The following is an 18,810-nucleotide window of genomic DNA, read 5'->3' as shown; positions in this document are numbered from 1 at the left end:
ACAGGAAGCAGTTGTTGGAGCTAAGCAGCCACCATGAGAAAAAGTTGGCAAAAACAGCTGGCTCAGTTCAAATTGGATTTGACCGAAAAGGAAGCTCAGCAGAAGCACCTCACTGAGGACTACGAGCATAGGCTTTCCAAGCAGAGGAAAAACCTGCAGGAGTACAAAGCCACGTCCCGCACCTGAAGGCTCAGTGGGCTGAGATGGTCAGCTAGTTCCAGGCCATGATACAGTCCCACTGGAACAAGGCCTTCCGGTTCTTTGCCACCAGCGGCATTTCCCTCTAGCTTTCACCTAAATCCCTGGCACCAGGAGGCCAAAGCAGACCCCAAGTCAGAATTTCTTCGACCCACACAAAAAGACCCCAAAGGGGGAGACTCTCTGCAGCAACACAAACATTCATTGCATATAACTGTCCCAGGGGGCATAGTTTGAGGACCCCTGATTTAGTGCAATATAAAAAATGCAACCCAGAGGGCTGAAAACAGTGATTTCTGACAGGTTCTCGCACTTTTGACCAGACCTCACATTTATGACCATCTTCACATTTATGCCTTGTTGCAGCATTCTTAACCGTGTCACTCATTTCACAACTGCTTCTCTTCACCATGGTTACAAGATAGGGTGCAAAACATAAAATGTGAGGACAGTCGTAAGTGCGAGGACTTGTCAAAAGTGCAAGGACAGTCAAAAGTGCAAGGACAGGTCAAAAATAACTTTTTCAGCCCTCTGAGTAGTCCCTATGCATATAGGGACTACCCAGAGGGCTGAAAAAAGTGATTTCTGACAGGTTCTCGCACTTTTGACCAGTCTTCACACTTATGACCAGTCATCATTTATGTCTGTTGCAGCATTTTGTGCATAGGGACTACTCAGAGGGCTGAAAAAGTTATTTTTGACTTGTCCTCACACTTTTGACCGGTCCTCACACCTACGACTGTCCTCACATTTTACATTTTGCACCCTACCTTGTAACCGTGGTGAAGAGAAGCAATTGTGAAATGAGTGACATGGTTGTTAAAAATGCTGCAATGGGCATAAATGTGAGGATGATCAAAAGTGCGAGGACCGATCAGAAATGACTTTTTTTAGCCCTCTGAGTATTTTCTATGCCCATAGCCATGGCCACCTGGTCACATGACCAGCTAGGCTTGCCCACCCGGTCACATGACCAGCTAGCCACACCCCAAAATAAGCCATGCCCACAGAACCGGTTGTTAAAAAATTTGAATCCCACCACTGGTAAGGAGCCCCATTGAATGTCTTTGCTGTTAAAGACTACTTCAGCTTTAATTGCAATAATACTAGAGCAACTAATAGATTTCAACTTAATGTCAACCGCTTTAATTTAGATTGCAGAAAATATGACTTCTGTAACAGAATCATCAGTGCTTGGAATACTTTACCTGACTCTGTGGTCTCTTCCCATAATCCTAAAAGTTTTATCCAAAAACTTTCTACTATTGACCTCACCCCATTCCTAAGAGGACCATAAGGGGCGTGCATAAGCGCACAAATGTGCCTACCGTTCCTGTCCTATTGTTTTTTCTTTTCTTCTTCCTATATATATGCTTATACCTCCTTATATTTACTCATATATGTGTTTATATACTATATAATCTTTTGTATGATACCTACATATATTGTTGTGACAAAATAAAATAAATAAATAAAAATAAAATAAAAATAAATAAAAAACTAACTACTTGGGGATCATGACCTAGTTATTCAGTTCCTGCCTGTGTTTGAACCTGACCTAATTCCTGATTTGTATCTTCTGAGACTGGAATTCCATTGGTGCAGCTTCTTCAGATTCAGAGCCCTCTCAAGATTATAAGAGCTGGTAGAGTCATATTACAAAAGTCTAATAAGATGCATGGTTTCCAAACAGCCATTTTGGAAGAGTATGACATAAATTTGTTTTCATAATGTTTGACTCGGCCTCTTTGAGACATTTAGTACAGATATATATTAAGCAAAGAACACTGGAGAAATAGCTCCCCTGAATGGCAAATGGCATTTTGCCCACCTTTTCATTTGAAAAGGCAGAAGTGTTTATTATACGGCAGGCTGGTCTCCCTTTTATAAAATGGGCTGCCTGGAACAAAAAGGGAAATTCACAGCACAGCACACTATGGAAGATTACAGTGTTTCTAAATATGATATTTAACAGATTAACAGAGTTGGGAGCAGTGGTGAAATTCAATTTTTTTTACTACTGGTTCTGTGGGCGTGGCTTGGTGGGTATGGTGGGGCTTGGTGGGTGTGGCAGGGGAAGGATCCTGCAAAATCTCCATTCCCACCCCACTCCAGGGGAAGGATACTGCAAAATCTCCATTCTCACCCTACTCTGTCGCTAGCCAGAGGTAGTATTTGCCGGTTCTCTGAACTGCTCAAAATTTCTGCTACCAATTCTCCAGAACCTGTTAGAATCTGCTGGATTTCACCCCTGGTTGGGAGGGACCTTGTAGGTCATCTAGTCCAACCCTACACCATTTCTGACAGATGGCAGTTCAGTTTTTTCTTGAAAGCTTCCAGTGATGAAGGTCCCACAACTTCTGAAGGCAAGCTGTGCCATTGGTTTATTGTTTTCACTGTTAGAAAATTACTCTTTATTTCCAGGTTGAATCTCTCCTTGATCAGTTAGAATAGAATAGAATAGAATAGAATAGAATAGAATAGAATAGAATAGAATAGAATAGAATAGAATAGAATAGAATTTTATTGGGCAAGTGAGATTGGACACACAAGGAATTTGTTTTGGTGCATATGCTCTCAGTGTACATACAGAAAAGATACCTTTATCAAGCTGCAACACTTACAACACTTAATGATAGTCATAGGGTACAAATTTAACAATGTTACAACACTTAATGATAGTCATAGGATACAATAAGCAATCACGAAACAATCAATATGAGAGAGGCGTGACCAGCATCGTGGCGAAACGGTTGCTCACCCCGATACCTCTGGGGTGAGCGCCAAGATTCCCCCTGGAATGGGGGTCCATCATGGACCATAGCTGCCTTGAAGGGGCAGTGAAGAATGGGGGAGCCACCGGGGCGGGCAGGGAGGCAGCAAATTCCCTGCAGCCCCGGTATTTTTCCTCCAATCCACCGGAGAGGAATGGCGGCCGACATCAGCAGCCCCAAAGCCGGAGACGGCCACAAGAATTGGGCAGGAGAGGAAACACAATTTTTTGGAAGAGATATCGAAACTGTGTGAGTGATCATCAGCTCACCAGGAGGCATGGAAAGCAAATTTGCCAAAAGCAGGTTAAGAAAAAACATGAATAGCGGCTAATTGAAACAGGAAAAGAAAGTGGAAGGAAACAATTAAAAGAAAATTAGAGACACCTAAAACCTGGAATGAGAGTCTGGAATCTATCTCAAGGGTTTTAATTAATTTTGGAGAATTTTTTAAATTAAATATTTTAATTGCAATTGATTTTGGATAACTTTAAAAGTTTTTACTGGCTGACTAACTTTGGACAATTTTAAAAGGGGGGGAGGGAAAAGAAGGAAAAAACTGGATTTGATTATGATTTTAAAACTTTAAAAATTGACTCTGATTGATTTCATCTTATTCTCCCCACTTGGCTCAAGTTTGACTATAAAGGATTACAACTAATTTTGGGACTGAAATAAAGTTATAAATCGCAACAACTTGAAACAAAGGAAATTTGGTTTCAAAATGACTACTTTACTATTCTGCTTAAGTACAGTATAAAGGAGATAAAGGATTGTGGCTCTAAAATGGAAAGAAAAACAGATCTGATCAGGATTTTAAAAATAGATTTTAATGGTTTTTGTCTTTACCCTTTGATTTTTTTATAAAACTTTGAACATAAAGGATTACAAGAAATTGAAACAAACCGAAACAAAGGATTTTGCTACTTTACTATTTTGTTGCAGTATAAAGGTTGACAACTAAAGGCAGAAGAAAGAAAGCAGAAATAAACGACCTTAAAAGCCTTAAAAGGGATTGTTTGTTAACTGTGGATGGCAATTGTAGTGTAAAGACTGACACCTAAAGGCAGAAGAAGAAATGCAGAAGCAATAAACTGAAATGAACTGAAACAAAAGACTTGATGATAACTGTGGACTGTAATTTGCAATATAAAGCCTGATACTTAAAGAATTAGAGCATCCCCAACGAAAGACTTTTATACTCAGATGTTTGATTTCTAAGATTGATAAATATTAAATAAGATAGAAAATGAATCTAAATAATTATTGAAGTATGACACTTAAAGGTAGAAGATGATATTTAAGGGGGGAATACCTTTGTGATTTCAGGGCATTCTAAGAAACAATAAATCACTTAGATAGTTGACCTTTAAGAATTATACTAATTGGATATGAAATTTTAAAGATATATTGTTACTTATGTTTTTGTAATTATATTAAATAATGATTCTATAGGCAGAGGAAGATAGCAGGAACTGAATAGTCTTGATGATCTCAGGACTATTCCCATATAGATGGATAGGTTGATGTAATTGCACAACCGCTCTAAGAAAGGATGTTAAAAGGCTGTCTTTAGATTTATATTAAAGGTTTTAAAAGATTCATGTAAAATATAAATGATAACTATAGAATTTTTAAGGATATTTTGGGGAAAGATGGAAAGATTTTAGAAAATGGTTTCTGACGATTTGAAGTTTTATTTATTTATTTTTTATTTTATTTTATTTGCATTTAACAGAGCAAAGAATCCTGAATATAGAAGGTTATGATTTGTTATATGGATGGCATGCTTACTTATTATATGATAAGAAAATGGACAAGACTTTTAAAAGCCATATTCTTAGAAATGCTTTGATAAGGGTGTGGAAGAAATATCAATACAAGCTAGATTACAAGATTCCAATATGGGCAATTCCCGGACATATGATAGAGAATATAAATATAGAACAAAAACTGGAGGTGGTTACCTATAAGGAACTTCTTATTGTAGAAAAGGGTGAATTACAATTAAAATCTTTAAATAAAATGAGAGAAGAAGGGATAAATTATACATGGTTTCAGTATGGACAGTTACAAGCCAGATGGAGAATAGACCAGAAATTGGTTTCTTTTTTTTTCTATTACTTTTTTCTATGTTAAATGGGATTTTGAAATACATAAGTGATGGGTGACCTTTTAATTAAAGGTGAGATTTAAGGAGTGAATTAGACCTTGTTTTCATTTTATTTTTTGGGTTATAGACCTTTGAGTAATATTAGAAGGGCAATAAAAGGGACAAAAAACATGGTAATTAGATTTGATTAAACATTTTCCAGGATAAAAGGATGGAATAGGCTTTAAAAGAAAAGGGCAATTACAAAATTTGAAAAGGGGAAAATATTGGATAAATGATATAATGAGAGGATGAAATTTGAAATATGTTTGACTATGTACCCGATTGATATCTTTTTCAACAAAGATTTGTATGTTTTGTTTTGTTTTGTTTTTTTTAAAAATAAAAAAACTTGTATAAAAAAAGAATAGAATAGAATTTTATTGGGCAAGTGTGATTGGATACACAAGGAATTTGTCTTGGTGCATATGGTCTCAGTGTACATAAAGAAAAAATAACTTCATCAAAGTACAACACTTACAACACTTAATGATGGTCATAGGGTACAAATTGAACACTTAATGATACAACACTTAATGATAGTCATAGGGTACAATAAGCAATCAGGAAACAATCAATATCAATATAAATCATAAGGATGCCAACAACAAAATTACAGTCATACAGTCATAAGTGGAAGGAGATGGGTGATGGGAACAATGAGAAGATTAATAGTGCAGATTTAGTAAATAGTTTGACAGTGTTGAGGGAATTATTTGTTTAGCAGAGTGATGGCGTTAGGAGAGGTTCAACCTGGAAATGATAATTTTTTTTTTACTAAGGCATCTTTATGCCACAGCAAGCAGGTTACATTGATCCCTAAACTGATTTGTTCCATCAGAGTGTTATCTCAAGATTAATAACCTGCTCTGGAAAATGAAGGGAATCTCCAGGGGGGCCCTGGACTGTTTGATTGCCTCAGACCAGTTTGCAGAAAAGGGTGCCATGGGAAACAGAGGACAGGCAAATTTAGGATTGAGCAAAGGGTGCAAAGTTACCACTATAACCAGCTGATGTCTTGAGGGTAATAATGCTTTAGAACTGGACCATTCTTTAACATAGAAACGGAAAACTGATGGCAGAAAAAGACCTAGTGGTCCATCAAGTCTGGCCTTTGAGGGCTTTTTTTTATTATTCGAAAGTTGGACACATGTTTATCTCAAGCATATTTAAACACAGTTATTGATAACCCATCAATAATTTCTAACCAACACTGGAAGGTGGTTCCAAGCTTCCACTACTTTTTCTCTGAAGTAATATTTTCTAAAATTAATAGTTTGTTACAGGTCTTCTAATTTAACAGATCAGGCAGACAGGCCTTCTGATCTTTTCTGATATGTCCATGAGAACAACTTTAGTTTAATAGTTAAACAGCAGTCATCAGTGAGAAGGCTTGCAAACAATGGGATTCTCCATTCTCTGCGTGCTTATTCCTGTTCATTGCGTTGGAACAACTTGCCTCTAGAAGTTGTCAATGAGCCAACACTGGATGTTTTTAAGAGGTTGGACAACCATTTGTCTGAACTGGTATAGGGTTTCCTGCCTGAGGATGGGATTGGACTAGAAGACCTCCAAGGTCCCTTCCAACTCTTCCCTTCCCTTCCCTTCCCCTCTCCTCTCCTCTCCTACTCTACTCTACTCTATTTTCTATTCTATTCCCATTCCCATTCCATTCTTTACTGTGCAACTAGGCTGTATCCAGTAACTATTAAGAGTTGAAATTGCTAAATGGATCTCTTACATGTACTTTTGTCAGTCTTCCACCATCTGGCACAGTGATGGCGAACCTATGGCACATGTGTCAGAAGTGACATGGAGAACCATCTCTCCAGGCACGCCAGGCATCACCCGTTGCTCTTCCAGTTTCTGTACATGCATGCGCACTGGCCAGCTGGTCTTCACGCATGTATGCATGCCAGAAACTGCAAGACCAGGTGACCAGCGTGCATGTGCACACCGGAAACCAGAAATTTGAGCTTCCGGTTTCTGGCGCTCATGTGCGTGTGCACCAAGGTTAGCCAACACGATCTAGCATTTTCTATACATAGCCCACAATCTCATTGTGACTGAACGGGCCAAGGGATTATAGATGTACAGGTAGTCCTTGACTAACAACTACAGTTGGAATTTTGGTCACTGAGGGATACAGCTATTAAGCAAGCCGTCATCTGATTGGTCTCAGTGTTATAATTTTTACTGCGCTTGTCAAGTGAATTGAACTTCTCCTACTGACTTCGCTTGGCAGAAGCTGGCTGGAAAGGTCCCAGATTGTGATCATGTGCTTCAAACCTTCATTCTATTTGCATTCCAGCATACCTGGGGGTCAGTATCTTGGGAAGAACAGGATATTTTCTGTAAGGCCACAAATAGTTCAACATGATTCGAAGTTTCCCTAAATCCCAAGGCATATGTGTCATAAATGCCAAAAGAGGACAGGTCTATGAAGAGTCTCAGTCACTAGGTCATGGTTGTCCCAAAAATGCTTTTTCAGGAGGCAACTGGACTTTCTTGGTTGTTGTTGTTTTTTTGGAAGACATTTCGCTTCTCATCCAAGAAGCTTCTTCAGCTCTGACTGGATGATGGGGAATGGAAGGATTTATATTCCTTCTGGACAGCTGGTCATTTGCATTCTTTTTAGAGAGTCATTGAGGTCACTTGGAGGTTTATCTTTGTACTCACCTGAGTAGTACAAATGGATGTGGAGCCTTCTTATAATAATAGTAAGAGAGTTGGAAGGGACCTTGGAGTCTTCTAGTCCAACCTCCTGCCCAGGCAGGAAACCCTACACCACTTCAGACAAATGGTTATCCAACATCTTCTTAAAAATTTTCCTGCCTTTCACAAAAATGGCTCCATTCCAGCTTTTTTTTTTAATTTACATTTATATCCCGCCCTTCTCCGAAGACTCAGGGTGGCTTACAGTGTATAAGGCAATAGTCTCATTCTATTTGTATATTTACAAAGTCAACTTATTGCCCCCCCAACAATCTGGGTCATTTTACCTACCTTATAAAGGATGGAAGGCTGAGTCAACCTCGGGCCGGGCTTGAACCTGCAGTAATTGCAGGCTATTGTGTTCTAATAACAGGCTTCTAACAGCCTGAGCTATTACGGCCCTATTACAGCTGCTCCCCATCCCCCCGTCTCCCTCCCTCCCGGGGAGTACCCTAAAAGGGACAGGTTGCAGCAGCTCTGTTCTGAAGTTAGCATTCTCTCTGCTGCATTTAACATTGAATTCTGTGGAATATCGAGCGGCCGGAAGAGGTGATTGGCAACCAGGCGGGCGTGGGTGGGGCCAAGGAGAGGTAATTACTACCGGTTCGGCGAATTGATGCCCATAATCCCGAACTGATAGGATTTCACCCTCTGGATGGACGGCTAAAACCATGGCAGAAACAAGCTGCATCTAATCTGGCATCATTTTGTTTTCTAATGTCTTTGTCTGTTTTGATAGCCAATATTAGTGATGGCCACTTTATGACAGCACATCCAGCATTCTTGCAACATTCCGATTAACTTTAAAAAAAAAGTGAGGCATAAGGAAATCCAGAGTTTTATTCATTTTATCCATTCACAATGACTTACATTTTTAACAAACTAAGAATAAAAGAAAATGATAAAAAATACCGATGTCTTTGGCAACTTATGGTCTCTTCAGGAACTGAATGCTCTAGCTTCCCTTCTCCATCCGGGCACACAAACCAGGGATTAGAATTGACAAAGGAGGTTTTATCAAAAGGATGGGGATTACAGGTAGTCCTTGAGATACAACTGTAATGGAGTCTGCCCATCATGATTGTAAAGTGTAATGGTTGTAAAACATTACCGATCTGATTTTGCTATTTTTTTGGGGGGTGGTCATTGTGTGAACACAGTGGTCCTAAGTGCATACCCATTGTGGTGCAGTTTTGCTGGAAATGAAGTCACATCACTGTGGGACATTCCAAACAGCTCTAAATGTGGCCCTGTTGCTGAACGCCCAAAGTCAGATCACATAACCACAAAGGGGTGGCGACATTCAGAACTTCAGATCTGCATCGTAAGTCCCCCCCCTTTTCAGATTAGTTGTAACTTCAAATGGTTGCTAAGTCAAGGACTACCTATATTAGCTTTCCAGATATTTCTAAACTGCAGTTCTCAACATTTTTCACCATTGTTCCTACTGCCTGAGACTGCAGTCAAACTGCTTTTCCACAACCCTCAATTGATTTCACAAGTTCTGTAAGATAATTGAAGAAGGCTCAGCTTCTGCAGTTCTTTCAGAACATAATTGCCTCATTTGTGTTATTTGTTTTTGCTTTAATTATTATGCTGCTTCCTTATCCTGCATGTACAAATATTTCTAAGGATTGTTGGATTCTTTAGTGTGAGATTTTATCACATGCTTTTAGATTTCCAAATACACAAATTTTATTGCCAACCTTGAAACATTGCTATAATTTTATACAAATTTTGCTAAAACCTATGGTTGCATTTAAATGCGCACCTCGCCGGCCTCTACTCACCCCTCCCCTCCTAGCCCCTCCTTGCCTGCCCGCCCAGGCTCCGTAGGGCCCCAACAGGAAACAGTTGTTGAAGCTAAGCAGCCACCATGAGAAAGGGTTGGCAAAACAACTGGTTGAGTTCAAATTAGATCTAACTGAGAAGGAGGCTCAGCAGAAGCACCTCACTGAGGACTACGAGCCTAAGCTTTCTAAGCAGAGGGAAGACCAGCGGGAGTGCAAGGCCAGGTACAGGTGCCTGGAGGCTCAATGGGCTGACATTGTCAACCAGTTCCAGGCCATGATGCAGTCCCACTGGAACAAGGTCCTCTGGCTCTTTGCCACCAGCGGCACTTCCCTCCAGCCTTCGCCCAAAGCCTTGCACCAGGAGGCTGAAGCAGACCCCAAGTTGGAATTTCTGCCCCCCTCTTACACACACAAAAAGACCCCAAAGGGGGAGACTCTCTGCAGCAATACAAATGTTCATTGCATGTATCTGTCCCAGGGGCTGTAGTTTGAGGCCCCCTGATTTAGTGCAATATAAAAAATGCAAATAATTTTTCTGTGGACCACCAAAATTTTCTCATGGAGCACCAGTGGTCCACGGACCACCAGTTGGTGACCACTGCTCTACTACCAGCATGGCTTAAAAACCAGCTCTGTATTTTCCTCCCCTCCCTTTTTTTCCTGGATCATTATAATTCTTTAAGTTTTCAGATTGCTTCACTTTCAAAGGAAGAAAGGTCAACTTAACATCAACTTAATGATTCTGTTTTATTCCACGATGAGGTTACTATGGTGTTACTGTGAGGTTACTATGAAGTTACTATGCTGTTTTTTTTAATCATTTAAAAACAAAGCTAAGACACAAATTGTTAACATTGTGATTTAAACAGTATAGACAAAAGGCAAATTGTGAAATCGCTCCAACAAGATTAATTTGGTTAGGATTTATGATGATCGGCATTAAAAAGTAACTCTGAAAAAGCTGCGAATAGGCTAAACAACAAATAGTAATGGCCTTCCCAAGGGCTCTGGCAGATGGAGAGTCTGGGAGTAACCCTGTAGTAGAAAACTAAGTGAGTAAAAAATGTACAGAAGTATGAGAATTTCCTAAAGGTGCCTGAAATAGTACTTTCAGAGCAAGTTTTCCTTGTAGATTAATTCTCAAATTAATAGAATGCAGTCAGGAGGACCATCTATATATCTATAGAATTGTTGGGATTATCTGGCTGGAATCTTCTGCAGTCTTTGAACCCATCCTGAACAACAGGATCTATGTCATATTATTGCACAGCTATGGCAATTCCAGGCAGCTGTTACGTATAAATTGGGTTGACAAAATCAGAAACGAGGAGGTGATAAGCTGCCTGGGAAAGCCAAGGGAAATCACCAAAACTATCAAAAAGCGAAAGTTAGAATATTTTGGACATGACCCCCAGAAAAACATGGCATACTTCATTTAAACCTCCAAGGAAAGATGGAAGGCAAATGAGGTCCAGGCAGAAGAACATCAGGGCTTCAAAATCTAAGGGACTGGTTTGGACAAAACTCAACAGCACTTTTTCGTGTGGCTGTTGATAAAAATAGGATCGCCAACGTCCGATGAGAGATATGGCACAAGAAGATGATGGCGGTTCCCAACCATAGTTTAGTGACAGACCTTTGGAGGTACATCCTTCCCGCCACCAGTTTATCAGGATCTCAAAGATCCAAGGTTACATACTAAGTTGGACAGATCAATGGTCCTATTTGATTTAGGGAAATTTTGTATGCTCTTGCCCTGATAATATTTTAGAGTCAAAATCTAGATAAGTATCACTTCTACAAAAGATAGAACTGGTGGGTGGTGGGAATACCCATACCCACAATAACTATGTAACAAGGAAACTGGTCTGATGTAATAAAAGATAATTTAGGATAGACAGTATTCTGGAAACAGTATCATATAAAGAGCCTATAAAAACCCACCCAAGAATGAAAGGTTCTAAAAAGAAGAGCTTTCCAAGCCCAATCCACCAGTGTCAAACTTTCTTCTTGAAAACTAACATCTCTCCACCCTAAGTGCTCTTTTTTGGTTGAGGGTAAGACCACAAAAACAGCTGATCTGCTAGCCTAGTTGGCAAGTAGCTTACAGGGAGGTAAAAGAGTTTGGCATCCCAACCGGCTGAGTAGCGGAAGCGAGGATGCACAGCAGTCAATGCATGTTCCATGCAGTTGGTAACCAGATGAAGTTTAGAATTGCAGTTGGCTTGCAGTTTAGAGGTTCCTTCCATCACTACAGAAAGAGAGATGGGGAAAAAAATGAAATAAGAATACATTTGTTCTTCACAAAATATAAATTAAAGGTAAAGGTTCTCCTTGCACATATGTGCTAGTCATTTTCGACTCTAGGGGGCGGTGCTCATCTCCGTTTCAAAGCCGAAGAGCCAGCGCTGCCCAAAGATGTCTCCGTGGTCATGTGGCCGGCATGACTCAACGCCAAAGGCGCACGGAACGCTGTTACTTCCCACAAAGGTGGTCCCTATTTTTTCTACTTGCATTTTTTACATGCTTTCGAACTGCTAGGTTGGCAGAAGCTGGGACTAGTAACAGGAGCTCCCCGTTACACGGCACTAGGGATTTGAACCGCTGAACTGCCGACCTTTCGATCGACAAGCTCAGCATCTTAGCCACTGAGCCCCATAAATATAAATTAGAACCACACTAAGCTCTCATTTAACAATCCTGTATACAAATTCCCCAGACCACGCCTATTCTTTCCAACTATAACTTTTGCTCGTTACAAATTTAATTGCCTGAAATTAATATCCTGAGAAGTATGGGTTTCGTTTATAAAATAGTCGAAGTGGCAAAAATGCATTCAGCCAGAAATAACGCTCAGGGTAACCGCGTAATTTGAATATGCAGAAGACTTTCTGTACATATGTGACTCACTGCACCAAATGCATTGGCACCAAGAAGATTAATCTCTTTCATCCAATAAACAGGGGAGGTTCTAACTAAATAACTCCCACCCAGGCATACATTCGGGTCAGTGGGAGGAGCCTCCCACCGGTTTTACTAGCAGTTCTATAGAACCGGTCCGAACTGGAGGCAACCCACCACTGATGTGCTCCCAACCCCCGGGAGTTCCCAAAGAAAGCTAGGATACTTCAGAAAACTGGGATAGTTCATATAAGTTAGTTATTAGACAACCAAAATCAAACGTTCTAAAACCGTGTGTAATTTTTGACACCTAAGACAGAATCTAGACACAGAGGGCAAGCAGATACAGACATCTATACCAGCAAAACATTTTCCAGGCAGCTAATTTGATTCAGCTTCATTTGCTCCTTATATGAGTCATATAATTATCATGTCCTCCTTTCTTACAATTTTTCCCTAATATTATGGACACGGAGGACACCATATTTATTTTGGAATCCAGCTGAACACAGTTAAAGTTTGCACCCATTGTTCTGATTATTACAACATTTGATTCAAGTTTCTGGCCCTTATAATTGCAAGGACAGGCACAACATTCTTCAGGCGGCTACTCCTGCTGCCTGCCGGCAGTTCGAGTTTCACTGGCTCAAGGTTGACTCAGCCTTCCACCCTTCTGAGGTGGGTAAAATGAAAAAAAGAGAGGGCTGTAAAGCATTGTGCTATTGCTATCGCCATGTATTATCTTCCCAGCCAGCTTCTGACAAGCAACATCAACGGGGGTGGGGGGGAAGGGAGGGAAATTGCATCCCTTAACAACCTCTTGGCTCACTTAACAACTGCAGCGATTTACTTAACAACTGTGGCAAAAGGTTGTAAAATGGGGCAAAACTCACTTACCACGTGCTCTATTTCGCCACCATAATTTTGGTCTGTACATCAAGGACTATCTGTACATAAACCCACATACTACTGTATAGAACAGGTAATGAGTAGTGTTAAGGCAGGGATCTGCAACCTTAAACACTCGAAGAGCCATTTAGACCCGTTTCCCACAGAAAAGAAAACACCGGGAGCCACAAAACCTAGGCGGTCAACTCAACATAACTCCCACCCAGTCACATGATACTCCCCAAGCCACGCCCACCCAGGTTTTGTGGCTCCTGGTGTTTTCTGTGTAAAATCTCTCTCTCTGTCTCTTCCTCCCTCCCTGACATCAGGTTTTAAGAAAATAGGAGAATCTCACTCACGTGACTTATAATAACTCTCTCCATACGCTTCCTTGATTTCTTCTGGAAGACGCTCCCAGAGGTTCCTGAAATTCTGGTGCAAGATTTTATCATTGGTGACTGCAGTTTGGAAGTAACCTGGCTCTATTATGCAGACTTTCACTCCAAAGGGGGAGAGTTCAAGCCTGGAAAAAAAATTAATATTATCTACCACAGGTTCTGGAAAATCATTATGGCTGTGACATCTTGAAAAATGCGGGAGCATGGACAAAAAGAAACAACGGAGAACCAAAAAAAGTGGAAGGAGAAAAATACAAACAGGAGAAAGTACAAATTGTACATTCTGTATGAAAAAGTATTATAAAACAGATTAATCCCCCTAAAGAAAGAATGGGAAATAATGTTTTTTTATAAACATTTTTTAAATTTTATGAACAAACATACAATACATAATCAGTCATTCAGTGTATATTCTAGATGTTTCTTCTGTGTCTTCTTCTTGCTCCTCTTGTCTTCATCATTTCTTGATTCCTCCCATTCCTTTATAATAATGTTAAGGCTCTTACTGCTATAAACTAGGCTTCTATAGCCCATAATATAATTCTTTGTACTTGAAAGTAAAAAGTCTGTGCTATAGAAGTACAGGTAGTCCTCTACTTACAACAGTTCATTTAGTGACCGTTCAAAGTTACAATGGCACTCAAAAAATGACTTACAACAGTTTTTCACAGTTAAGACTTTTGAAGCATTCCCATAATCATGCGATCAAAATTCAGACGCTTGGCAACTGGTTCATACTTATGACCGTTAATGTGTCCCAAGGTCATCGGATCCCCTTTTGCGACCTTCTGACAAGCAAATGGGAAAGCAGATTCACTTAACAACTAGGTTATTAACTTATCAACCCGGCATTGGGCCGGGTTATTTACGGGATCGCCTACTGCGACCGAATACCTCCCACCGTCCCGTGCGCTCTCACAGAGAGGGTCTCCTCAGGGTGCTGTCAGCGAGGCAATGTCGTCTGGCGACACCCAGGGGAAGGGCCTTCTCTGTGGGGGCTCCCACCCTCTGGAACGATCTACCCCCCGGACTTCGTCAGCTGGACCTTGGACCTTCCGGGCTTAAAACATACTTATTTAATTGTGCAGGACTGAGCTAGATTTTAAATTTTGGGTTTTAAATTGGGTTTTATTTCTATTTTTAATTGGACGGGCTTTAGAATAAGTTTTTTAAATGTTTTATATTGTATTTATATTGTATTTATCTGTTTTTAGTGCCTGTAAACCGCCCTGAGTCCCTTGGGAGATAGGGCGGTATATAAATACGATTAAATAAATAAATAAATAAATAAATAAACTGTAGTGATTCACTTAACAAGTGTGCCAAGAAAGATTGTAAATGGGGGCAAAACTCACTTAACAATTATCTCACTTAAAAACAGAAATTTTGGGTTCAATTGTGGTCATAAGTCGAGGACAACCTGTATATGATGTTAGATGAATGGGAAGTATGAAAAAGGATGTTTGGTGAAATGATGAAGCAAAAGTGACTGTGAATGAGGGATGGGGAGAGAAAAAAATGGAGGACAAGAGAAAAAAAATGTGACAATGTGTTTTTTTTGGGGGGGAAGGGGGGGTTTGCAAAGAATATACTCTAGGAGTTAGGAATAGCCCAGGATAAGAGAGGTAGAGAAATGCAGAATGATTATGATGGATATAAAAAAATGTTGTGGAAGTAGGTGAAGAAAGGATAGGATGCAACAAATACAAATCTGAAAAGTGAATAGGTTTGATGGGGAAAATGGAAGTTATATCTACCCAGAAAGAAACTAGAACATGTCAATTAATTTAAGTGCCATGGTAGAATATTTACTGTTCTTCTGTCAACTCTATTATATGGAAGTGAGAATCAGATATTTTTGTTTGTTTGTTTGTTTACATTTATACCCCGCCCTTCTCCGAAGACTCAGGGCGGCTTACAGTGTATAAGGCAATAGTCTCATTCTATTTGTATATTTTTTACAAAGTCAACTTATTGCCCCCCCAACAATCTGGGTTCTCATTTTACCTACCTTATAAAGGATGGAAGGCTGAGTGAACCTTGGGCCGGGCTTGAACCTATAGTAATTGCAGGCTGCTGTGTTCTAATAACAGGCTTCTTAACAGCCTGAGCTATCACGGTCTATATAATAATATATAATATATATATTATTATATTATATATATATATATATATTATAAGCTATATAATAATATATTATATTATATTAGATATAATATAATACATAAAAATGTAAAAATGCAATAGGAATGATGTTAAATACATCATTCCTATTATTGTCTCTTGGTATGTATACATGCATGGGTATGTGAATTTACTATGTCTATATAATAAAACAAGAAGAGAGAGCCCATTTTTCTAAAAATAATAATACTATTTTTATCTTATTTATACAGTTTATAGGCTGCCTGACCTCTGAGTAGCTTACAATTAAAACTTTTTTTAAAAAAAAATACAAAAGAAAAAAAAATGAGCAGCCCACAAACAATAGAAAACCAAAAACTTCATCAAATAGGGGCTGAACATTCATTTTGCCCTACAGCCTGAGAGAACAGCCAGGCCTTTAATAACTTCTTGAATATCCCCCAGGTGGGAACTATCTAGATCAGGCGTCTCCAACCTTGGTCCCTTTAAGATTTGTGGACTTAAACTCCCAGAGTCCCTCAGCCAGCAAAGCTGGCTGAGGAACTCTGGGAGTTGAAGTCCACAAGTCTTAAAAGGACCAAGGTTGGAGACCCCTGATCTAGATCTCTAGGGGGATATAAATCCAGAGGAAAGGCGTGATCCATTGTGAAAGAGCAGATTGCTTAAGAAAATTGCAGGCACCTGTGCCACCTTAACAAAGAAGGCCTGTTTCCTGCAATATGACACTGCTAGATTAATGGCATCCATACCATGTTCCCTCTGGCCAATCTCACCAAATGGGCAGAAAAAAAACCAGAGACAGGTGGTCACTCGAATAACTACGCCCTACGCCACGCTGGGCTTTATGGGTGATAACTATGAGTTAGTGGCAGTTGTGGCTAGAAGAGCCTTTGCACAATTTCATGTTGTGGACCAGTTGTGCCCTTTCCTGGATTTGAAGTTCCTGTGCTCAGTCCCTCAAGCCCCGGTCATCTCACACTTGGACGACTGCAATGAATTCTATATGAGGCTATCCTTGAAGAATATCTGACAACTTCTGCTGGTGCAGAACACAGCTGCATGGGCAATTCTTGGGGCCCCTAGCTTGGCTCATGCTACACCGCTATTACATGAGATACACTGACAGTCAGTTTGCTTCAGCATCCAGTTCAAGGTGTTGCTTACAATATCACCCTTAAAGCCCTTCATGGCATGGGTGGATTCCAGAAAAACCTTTTCTGCCATGGCTCCTGCCCAGTCTAGAACTTCATGCCCCCCCGAGGTCAGATCTGCTCCCACACTTCTGTCCTTCTGAAAGACCTTTAAGATGTGGCTAAGCCTGGGGCCCAATGGGAGTGTGGCAAGTTGGAGATGTCTAATGGAGTAGAGAATGCTACACCTCCTCCTGTGTGCACTTTGCTCCCTCCCTCTCCAGCCTGCTTAGTTTTATTTTAATTGAAATTTTATTTCAATTAAAATAAAACTAAGATCTTTATTGTTTTAATGTTTTACACTGCATTTCATTCAATATCTATAAGTTGCCTACGGTCGTCTTTGGAGAGATGGGCAGCATACAAGTTTGATAGATGATAGACAGACAGACAGATAGATAGATAGATAGATAGAAAGAAGATAAATGGATGGATGGATGGATGGATGGATGGAGGATGGATAGATAGATAGATAGATAGATAGATAGATAGATAGATAGATAGATAGATAGATAAGACAGACAGATAGAAAGAAAGAAGATAAATGGATGGATGATGGATGGATGGATGGATGGACGGACGGACGAACGGACGGACGGACAGACAGACAGATCAACTGACCGACCAACCAACCAACCAACCAACCAACCAACCAACCAACCAACCAACCAACCAACCAACCAACCAACCAACCAGGACTGTGAATTGTACCTGGAAGTCAAATATTGTAATGCTCTCTACATGGGGCTCCCCTTGAAGTGCACTCGGAGGCTTCAGTTAGTCCAGAATGCAGCTGCGCGGGTGATAGAGGGATCTACGCGTAGCTCCCATGTAACACCGCTCCTGCGCAGACTGCACTGGCTACCTGTGGCCTTTCGAGTGCACTTTAAGGTGTTGGTTACGACCTTTAAAGCGCTCCATGGCTTAGGGCCTGGGTACCTACGGGACCGCCTGCTGTTACCACATGCCTCCCACCGACCCGTACGCTCTCACAGAGAGGGACTTCTCAGGGTGCCGTCCGCCAAACAATGTCGGCTGGCGGCCCCCAGGGGAAGGGCCTTCTCTGTGGGGGCTCCCACACTCTGGAACGAGCTTCCCCCAGGTTTACGCCAAATACCTGACCTTCGGACTTTCCGCCGCGAACTGAAGACACACCTTTTTATCCGCGCGGGGCTGGCTTGAATTGAATTTTAAATGTCAAATTTTTATTAATTTTAAATGGGGTTTTTTAGTGTATGGTAAATTTTTAAATTTTCAGGCTAATTTAAATAAGTTTTTTAAATTGCATTTTAAATTGTACTTTGTATTGTTTGTTTTATTTTGCCTGTACACCGCCCTGAGTCCTTCGGGAGAAGGGCGGTATAAAAATCAAATAAATAAATAAAAAAACATTAACCAGTGCAGCTCCTGGAGTGATGGTGTCATATGGGCATAATGAGCCACGCTCATCACTGCTCAAGTTGGTCCCTTCTGCACCAGCTGGTGCTTCCAGGTGATCATCAAGAGACGCCCACATAAAGTGCATTTCAGTAGTCCATTTGTACAGTGACTAAGGCAAGAATGATTACCTGAAGAGCGTCCCAATCTAGGAGATGGCGCACAAGATACAAAGTGCAAAGGCTCTCTTTGCACATACTTCTATGAATGAATATTGAATGC

The 18,810-nt window shown here is 40.4% G+C and overlaps 1 protein-coding gene across 3 annotated transcripts in view; it reads right to left on the bottom strand.

The window, feature by feature from the left end:
* Window positions 1–5,503: 5,503 nt before the first annotated feature.
* The window catches only part of LOC131192131 (retinol dehydrogenase 16-like), a 31,396-nt gene continuing 18,089 nt past the window's right edge, over window positions 5,504–18,810 (bottom strand). For all 3 annotated transcript variants that reach the window (XM_058170985.1, XM_058170984.1, XM_058170983.1), the window contains 2 exons: window positions 13,778–13,941; window positions 5,504–11,880 (listed from right to left, as the gene is read on the bottom strand). In XM_058170985.1, coding sequence (XP_058026968.1) covers window positions 11,663–11,880; window positions 13,778–13,941 — 382 coding nt within the window. In that variant the 3' untranslated portion in view covers window positions 5,504–11,662. The remainder of the gene's footprint in view (window positions 11,881–13,777; window positions 13,942–18,810) is intronic.

Source organism: Ahaetulla prasina, chromosome 2, assembly GCF_028640845.1.
Source record: "Ahaetulla prasina isolate Xishuangbanna chromosome 2, ASM2864084v1, whole genome shotgun sequence".
Classification (NCBI taxonomy): domain Eukaryota; kingdom Metazoa; phylum Chordata; class Lepidosauria; order Squamata; family Colubridae; genus Ahaetulla; species Ahaetulla prasina.
The sequence above is the reverse complement of the archived record's forward strand: the minus strand, read 5'-3'. Positions and strand labels throughout refer to the sequence as shown.